We start from the raw sequence: 8,654 nt of genomic DNA, 5'->3' as shown, positions 1-8,654 counted from the left end.
TATATATATATATGTGTATACACACACACACACATACACACACACACACATAGTATAAAATATATATATACACATATATAGTATCAAATACACACACACACACACACACACATATATAAAATGCCAATGAGTTGAGTGCTCATGCCAATGACCGTGGTAAGAAAAGGCAACCAGTTCATCCTTCCTCCACCTTACCACCCCAGGGAGGGTTTCCATGCCCCCTCCTTCTTCATCTAGAAAGGGGTGATGGATAAGCCTATGGAAAGATTTTCCATTACAGATGGAAATGCTGCACATGGCAGTGCTAGCATCAATCACCAGGAGCAGCCCTTAGAGTGGCCTCAGAAGTCAGGGGATGGGTGAGGTGAACAGCAGACAAATTGACTCCTCCTCTGCCCTACCAGCCAATTGAGGAATGGGAGAGGGAATGGTGCAGAGGGAACTGTGGTCTGGAAAAGGGCCTGGGATAGACTGCTCTAGCTAGGAGAGGCATCTGTAGCAAGGGACAGGGCTGGGAGAAAGAAGAGGGGAGGAGGTACCTGATGGGGTGGTATCTGAGGGCGCACTGAAGAACAGAACAGAAGCCTGCATTTGTGTGCTTGCACAGAGTGGCTGATGGGGCTGCCCAGGGAAGGCTTCGGGGGCAGGGGCTCTAGTTGCAAAACAGTTCCAGTCTTGGAAGAGGTGATATCTGACTTCAGGGCCTACCTGCCTCTCACTATCTGTCTCCAGACCATCCCCCAGGGGTGAGGGGTGGTGTCAATCATTGTTTTTCTGTCTTGTCCTTTATTTTCTTGGTGGTGGAGGAGGAAGACCTTAACCTGTTCTCTGGATCTTGGCATCCTACCCTACTGATACATCCTTTCTGCTCCCCCTTCTCCCTGCCACCCGAACAGCCTGAAAACTCTGCGGACACTCAGATGCACTCCCCAAAGAAGCAGGAGAGAGTGAAGAAGAGGATCATCTGGGGCATTGAGGTGGCCGAGGAGCTGCACTGGAAAGGCTGGGAGCTAGGAAAGGAGACCACAAGGAATCTGGTTCTGAAAAATCGATCCTTGAAACTCCAGAAGATGAAGTACAGGTACCAGTATAAGGGATCAAGGACCCAGTGCCAGAGCATTGAGCCCTGAAAGCAGGCTCTCTTCAAAACAAAACAAAACAAACAAAAAATCTTCAACATGCCATATAAAAGCCAGTGAGTGTTTAAAACATGTGCAGTCTGAATAATTATGCAGCTATAGTCTATTCTTTTTCATTGTGGTATAGTGTCCCAATGTGTGCCTGTACCATAATGCATTCATCCAGAATGAAGCGAGTTTGGACTGTTTCTAGTTTGGGACTGTTACCAACATTCGTGTATATGTGTCCAGTTACCTAAGTACGAGAGTTTTTCTGGGGAATACCAGGTACTATGAAGGCTCACGTGATTTTGGGGTCTCATGAAAGTGGTTTTTTGTTTGCTTGTTTGTTTTTCTGCGTAGTTGTTAAATTAGTGTCCTTGTGGGATGAAGCCATCTATTCTGCTACCTTGCTCCACCTTCTGTCTTTTCTGGGGAATAGACACAGGAGTAGAATTGCTGAGGCTTAGGCCATGTACCTGTTCACTTTCTGTAGATAAACCAAATTGTTTCCCAAAGTGCACAGATTTCTTTAGACGCCCACAGCAGCGTTAGAGAGTTCCCATTCCTCCACATCCTTACCAATAACTGCTATTGTCAGAATTTAAAATTTTTGTCAGTAATGGTAACTTGTGGTTTTAATGTGCATTTCCCTGATTACTGATGAATGAGGATGAGTGTCTTTTTGTAGGTTATTGACCCTTTGCATTTCTTCATGTGTGAAATTTATGATCAAGTCTGTGGCCATTTTTCCATCACATTATCTTTTCTTTCTTCTTTTTGGTATAAGTTCTTATCCCAATTAAAAACCCTTTGCCAGTTATGCGTTGTGGATATCTTCTCTCATCTTATGATTTGTCTTTACTCTCTTTATTGTGTCTTTTGCAGAATAAAAGTTCTGAATTTTAAAGGTATCAACTTTATCAGTCTTTTTCTTTTATGATTGGTGCTTTTTTATGCTTTTCCTAAGAAGTGCTTTTCTACCCCGAGGTCATTAAGATATTTTCCTCTAGTATCTTCTAAAGACTTTATATTTTTGCCTTTTAGTATTTGTCTTTTATCTATATGGAATTGATTTTTATGAATAGTAAATTTTGATATCTGGTTGTATAAGTCCTCCTACTTAATTCTTCTTCTTTTTTTTTTTTTTGAGACGGAGTCATGCTCTGTCGTCCAGGCTGGAGTGCAGTGGCGCTATCTCAGCTCACTGCAAGCTCCGTCTCCAGGGTTCACACCATTCTCCTGCCTCAGCCTCCCAAGTAGCTGGGACTACAGGCGCCCACCACCACGCCCAGCTAATGTTTTGCATTTTTAGTAGAGACGGGGTTTCACCGTGTTAGCCAGGATGGTCTCGATCTCCTGACCTCGTGATGCACCCTCCTCGGCCTCCCAAAGTGCTGGGATTACAGGCGTGAGCCACCGCGCCTGGCCTTAATTCTTCTTCAAGATTGTCTTAGCTATTCTTGGCCCTTCTTTTGATCTTTTATATAAATATTCAAATCAGCTTATCATTACATGCACATAAAACTCTTCTTGAGATTTTGATTGGGATTTAATTGGACCTATAGATGAATATGGGGAGAAATGATATCATTACAATATTGAGTCTTTTAATCCATGAACACGGGCTATCTCTATATTCATTAGGTTATTTTTCATGTCTCTCAATAAAGTGTAAAGTTTTCTCCATAGACATTTAGCACATCTTTAGTTAGATTTATTCGTAAGTATTTTATATTTTTACTGTTGTTATATATGACATATTTTTTAGTTGTTTCATTTCTGTCTGTCGCTAGTTTTTAAAATGTCATTTTTATATAGGTATTGTGTTCAGTGTCTTGGCAAATCCTCTTATTAATTCTAATAATTTATTTGTTAGTATTCTTGTTTTTTCATGCACACATTTGTATTTTAAATGGAAAATGACATTATTTTTTTCTTTCTAGTCCTTACACTTTTTGTCTTTCCTTACTGTGTTGTTAAATAGAAAAGTGTTGAACAGAAGCGGTTATAGAGGCATCTTTGTTTTGTTTATCGTCTCAGAGTAAAGGACTGCAATGTTTCACCATTAAGCTGTCTGGTAGGATTGATTTCCTGTAGGATTTCTGTAAAAGTGTATACATTGTCAGATTATGGAAATATTCTTCTATTCCTGCTTTGCTGAGAGGTTTTCTGATAAACACACATTAAAGTTTATCTAATTTCTTCTTTCTTTTTTTCTTTTCTTTCTTTTCTTCCTCTCTTTCTTTCTTGTTTTTTTGAGACAGGGTCTCGCTCTATTGCCCAGGCTGGAGTATAGTGCATTAACATGGCTCACTGTAGCCATGACCTCCTGAGCTCAAGCAATCCTCCTACCTCAGCCTGTCAGGTAGCTCAGACTGTAGGCATGCACCACCATGCCTGGCTAATTAAAAGAAAAATTTTTTTTTTATATAAACAGTATCTTGCCATGTTGCCCAGGGTGGTCTCGAACACCTGGGCTCAAATGATACTCCCGCCTTAGCCTCTCAAAGTGCTGGGATTCCAGATGTGAGGCACTGTGCCTGGCCTGTGGAAAGGTTTTTGACCACCCATTCCATGTTTTGGTGTTTTTAGGCAGAGCAGCCATAATATTTATTGTACAATTATTGGGTCAGTTTTGATAAATTATATTTTTATAGCAATTTTTTTTCATCTAAATTTAAACATTTGTTGGTGTAAAGTTGCTGACAATGTCATCGTCTTATTAATGTTTTGAAAGTCTGCAGCAGCTGTGGTTCTGACCCACTGTGGGATGCTACAGCTCTGCTGAGGTCTCTGGAAAGGCATCCCCGGTCCCACCCTCCTCAGCTTTGGTTCCCCTGCCTCAGTGCTTGGGGACTCTTTAAAATCTGGGCAACCCTTCCCTGTCCCTGTCCCTTTCAGGCCCCTATACTCATCAGAGGTACAAACACTACTCCCTTTTTGTTCAGAGTGAAGATCTCTGAGAATAGGAGGGGGAGGAGGAGAACGGGTCCTCTTGTAACCAAACCCCTGAGTTTCCACCTCCACGTGCTCATCTCTTGATCTCTTTCTCTGTGGTCCCAAGGACTCAAGCTCCCTTGGCTGCAGGGCTTCCCTCGTTTCCTGCCTCTTCCAGTTGTTCTGAGCCCTGATCTGAGGTGCTCACCTCCCGGCTCTCTCCTGCAGGCCCCCCAAGACCAAGTTCTTCTTCACAGTCGTCCCTCAGCCCATCTTCCTGAGCCCAGGCATAACCCTCACGCTCCCCATCGTCTTCCGGCCTCTGGAGGCGGTAAGGTCTGCCACAGTGAGCGAGGGCAGGGAGGCACCTGGGAACAGTGACCTCAGAACAGAAAGCAGGACAGAGCAACCAGGAGCACCCCCCGCCCCCTGCCCCACCACACACACACACACACGCACACGCTGCCCACTTCAGCAGCAATCCAGCTTGGGAGGCCCTGTCAAGGGCTTGGCCCCTCATCTCATTAGACAGAGGGCGTTCCCCAGGGGATGCTGGGGGTAGAGGCTGCAATATTATATTGACCATCAGAAAGCCCTACATTCCGTGGCCGGGAATGGTGACTCATTTCTGTAATCCCAGCACTTTGGGAGGCCGAGGCAGGCAGGTCACTTGAGGCCAGGAGTTTCAGACCAGCCTGGCCAAAATGGCAAAACCCCATCTCTACTAAAAAATACAAAAGTTAGCCGGGTGTGGTGGCGCATGCCTGTAGTCCCAGCTACTTGGTAGGCTGAGGCAGGAGAATCACCTGAACCAGGAGGCGGCTGTTGCAGTGAGCTGAGATCTCACCATTGCACTCCAGCCTGGGTGACAGAGCAAGACCCCCCCGCCAAAAAAAAAGAAACCCCTTCTACATTCCTTGGCCTCTTCCTGCCACCCCCCACCCACATTTCCTCAAAACACTTTTTCTACAAAAGAGACTCTAATCTTTGAGACCAAGACAACATAGGTGCCCAGCTCCCCTCAGAGTCTGACGTGGGGACCACGGCCCAGCCCTCCCCTCAGTGGTTGTGTTGGGGGTGGCTGAGGGTGGGCTGGATGTGCAGTCCCTGAGTGCCACTGATGGGTGACTGCCTCTGCCCCGCCTCACACTACAGAAGGAGTACGTGGACCAGCTGTGGTTTGAGAAAGCGGAGGGGATGTTCTGTGTGGGCCTGCGGGCCACCCTGCCCTGCCACAGACTGATCTGCCCGCCATCCCTGCAGCTGCCCATGTGTGCTGTGGGGGACACGACCGAGGCCTGGTTCTGCCTGGATAATGTGGGGTGAGGAAGAGGCTGAAGTGCAGGCGGGGAGAGCAAGAGCTGTGAGGAGGGTGTCTGGAAGCAGGAGAGACAGGCATTCCCTTGTGGGGGTGGGGTAGTCTGAGGTCTGCCCAGCATCCCTGACTTGTTACTGCAGGAGCAGGGGCCAGAAGCCCAGTGCCCTGACCTGCCCCCCACCCCCAGGGACCTGCCCACCTTCTTCACCTGGGAGTTCTCCAGCCCATTCCAGATGCTGCCAACCACGGGGCTCCTGGAGCCAGGCCAGGCCTCTCAGATCAAGGTGACCTTTCAGCCCCTTACAGCCGTCATCCACGAGGTGCAGGCCACGTGCTGGTATGGGGCGGGCAGCCGGCAGAGGAGCAGCATCCAGCTGCAGGCTGTGGGTGAGGCCCGACCTCCCACCATCCCCAGACTGGCCCCTGCTGCACCTTCTGGGGCCTCCAGGCCTCAGTGTCCCCCACCTCCCATCTGGCCTGCCCTCCACAGGGCCTCCACCGGCCTCCTGCCCTCCCCCCAGCCCTGAAGGCTTTGCCTTTGTCTTCCATGATGCTACAGACTAAATTTTCCCTGGGGCTATCTGCCTTCTTCAAGGGGCTGTTCAGCTGGGGCCACAGAGGCCCTGGCAGTTTCCCCCAAGACTCCCCCATCTCTGACCCAGCCAAGTGCGCCCAGCTGCTGGTGAGCATAAAGCACAAGTGCCTGGAGGACCAGGATGCCGAGGGCTTCCAGAAGCTGTTGTACTTCGGCTCTGTTGCTGTGGGCTGCACCTCAGAGAGGCAGATCAGGCTACACAACCCGTCGGTGGTAGGCACCAGGCGGGAGGGGCAGCAGGACTCATGGCCTTCAGGACTGGAGTCTCCTAAAATCACCGCCTTACTGAATGCCCCCCTTTCTTTCTACACCTTTGGCCCCAAGCCTCATATAACCCATGTCAGCTGTCAATAGGTGTGTCCTTCTCCTCAGCTGGGGGCTGGGCTGGGGTATACCCCAGCCAGAGCCACGAGCAGCCCTAAGACTGTCCTGACCCCAGGACCACAGTTAGCTGTGATAGTACCTTGGGGAGAATTAAAAGGCAGGTCCAGCGTGGGGCACATGACTCGGCTCCTTCTTTCCAGAATGTGGAGGCAGTCTGGCTAGTGAGGCACAGGGTGGATGCCAGCTGCCCCACCCCTTTGGCTGGGCACGCCAGTACAATGCATAGACTGTCGCATCGTACAGTGCTCCACTCCGCGACCTGACCCCTTGTCCTTCTACCTGGCCCTACAGGTAAATGCCCCCTTCAGGATTGAAATTTCCCCAGAAGAACTGGCCGAAGACCAGGCCTTCTCATGCCCCATGGCCCGTGGCGTCGTGCTCCCGGGAGAAAAGAAATGTGTGTCAGTGTTCTTCCACCCCAAGACTCTGGACACCAAGACTGTGGACTACTTCTCCATCATGCCTTCTGGCTGTGCCTCCAAGACCCTGCTCAAAGTCGTTGGTTTCTGTAGAGGTACTGGTGACCCCAGCGGTCTCCCCTGGGGACAGGAGCAGCCCATGCTGAGGATTCTGAAAAGCTCCTTCCCTGCTCCTAAGAGCCAGGGCCACCTTGCCTCAGCCTGGGTGTCTGCTGCCCTCTGGTGGCCCCGTGGGGAATCATTTGTGACTACCTGGAGATTCCAGTCCCACGGGCACCCAGTGATGCTGGAGTTCTGCTCAGGCTGCCAGGGCTCTGAGCCTCTGTAGCCTGGCCCTGAGAGTACCACCTCCCTTCAGTGGGACCTTGTCTAAGACATTCTTGGGGAAGCTGATACCCCATCTCCTGTGTCCAGGCCCTGCTGTGTCCCTGCAGCACTACTCTGTCAACTTCAGCTGGGTCAACCTTGGGGAGCGCTCTGAGCAGCCCCTGTGGATTGAGAACCAGTCGGACTGCACGGCCTACTTCCAGTTTGCCATCGACTGCCTGGAGAGTGTCTTTAGCATCAGGCCTGCCTTCGGGACCCTGGTGGGCAAGGCCCGCATGACCCTGCACTGTGCCTTCCAGCCCACTCACCCCATCATCTGCTTTCGGCGTGTGGCCTGTCTCATCCACCACCAGGTGAGTCGTGGGGAGGGCATGAGGCTGAGGGAGGAGGGGCTCCCCTGGGGCCCAGTGATGGTGACAAGGCTTGGTGGGCACTCCCCTGTATTCTGGAACTTCTAGAGCTGTCTGCCTGGTTGTCTCCCACTCCTGGGTCCCAGCCCTAGCTTTTGGAGCCAATGTGCGGCCTGGGCACAGGGGAGATCACTCTGTGCTAGTCTTGCCCTGCTACCAGGCCAGGCGCTTTGCTGCTGCAGTGCTCATGGGCTGGGAGAGGGCGGTTTGGACCCGCAGCCCCCCACTCTCCTGCCGAGCCCTGCAGGCTTTGCCTTTTCTTGGCCTTCCATGACTTCACAGACTAATTCTTCCCTGGAGCCACCCCACATAGCATGCATAGGGCAGAGAGCTTTCAAGTTAGACCCCAACCCTAGGCCCCTGGGCATGATCAGACACACTGTGCCCTGACCAGCGGGGCCTGGCCAAGATGGCAAACAGGGCTGAAATGTAACCCATAATCCCTCCCTGAGCTAGTGCCCAGGCTCAGGCTGTGTCTGTGTATCTGGAGGAATGGGTGCCTTTCTCTAATTCTCGTGACAGTTTAGTATGGGCTAGGGGAGGCCTTGGGAATGGAGGAAAGAACAGAAGCCCAGAGGGAAGCCTGATGAGGCTGCATATTCTCCTCCCTTGGGAGGGCCGGAATTCTAGTTTGGCAGGCCTCTGGGCTGGCAGTAGGGTGGGTGGGAGAATGCCCAGGGGTCATGGCAGAGGGGGAGGGTGGGCAATGGCTGAGTGTCCTAAGGACAGGGGTGCTCTCTCCTGACCTTCCCTGGACTCCTGCTGTGCCCTGGCTGAGCCAGACCACTGCTGAGTGCTCGCTCACTGGCCACCTGGAGCTTCTGCCCCACTGCCTGTTACCCTGTCTGCCCAGCTTCTGTCCTCAGTTCAACCCCCCAGCAACCCCCTTGCCCCACCACCCCTCCCATGCCCCATCACACACAGACAAATGTCACAGGACCCACTGTTCCTGGACCTGATGGGGACCTGCCACTCGGACAGCACCAAGCCAGCCATCCTGAAGCCTCAGCACCTCACCTGGTACCGTATACACCTGGCCCGGGGCCTGACGCTCTACCCCCCTGACATCCTGGATGCCATGCTGAAGGAGAAGAAGCTAGTGCAGGACCAGAACGGGGCCCTCATGATTCCCATCCAGGTACA

General features: G+C 51.0%; 1 protein-coding gene across 2 annotated transcripts in view; it reads left to right on the top strand.

Annotated features, from left to right (window-relative positions):
• CCDC108 (coiled-coil domain containing 108) overlaps positions 1-8,654 on the top strand; it is a 43,376-nt gene that overhangs the window by 8,959 nt on the left and 25,763 nt on the right. For both annotated transcript variants that reach the window (XM_011964623.1, XM_011964622.1), the window contains 8 exons: positions 897-1,081; positions 4,287-4,389; positions 5,214-5,380; positions 5,564-5,763; positions 6,039-6,184; positions 6,647-6,869; positions 7,189-7,454; positions 8,449-8,649. In XM_011964623.1, the coding sequence (XP_011820013.1) occupies positions 897-1,081; positions 4,287-4,389; positions 5,214-5,380; positions 5,564-5,763; positions 6,039-6,184; positions 6,647-6,869; positions 7,189-7,454; positions 8,449-8,649 (1,491 nt within the window). The remainder of the gene's footprint in view (positions 1-896; positions 1,082-4,286; positions 4,390-5,213; positions 5,381-5,563; positions 5,764-6,038; positions 6,185-6,646; positions 6,870-7,188; positions 7,455-8,448; positions 8,650-8,654) is intronic.

The sequence above is a fragment of the Mandrillus leucophaeus genome, unplaced genomic scaffold, assembly GCF_000951045.1.
Source record: "Mandrillus leucophaeus isolate KB7577 unplaced genomic scaffold, Mleu.le_1.0 Scaffold70, whole genome shotgun sequence".
Taxonomy (NCBI): Eukaryota; Metazoa; Chordata; class Mammalia; order Primates; family Cercopithecidae; genus Mandrillus; species Mandrillus leucophaeus.
The sequence above is the reverse complement of the archived record's forward strand: the minus strand, read 5'-3'. Positions and strand labels throughout refer to the sequence as shown.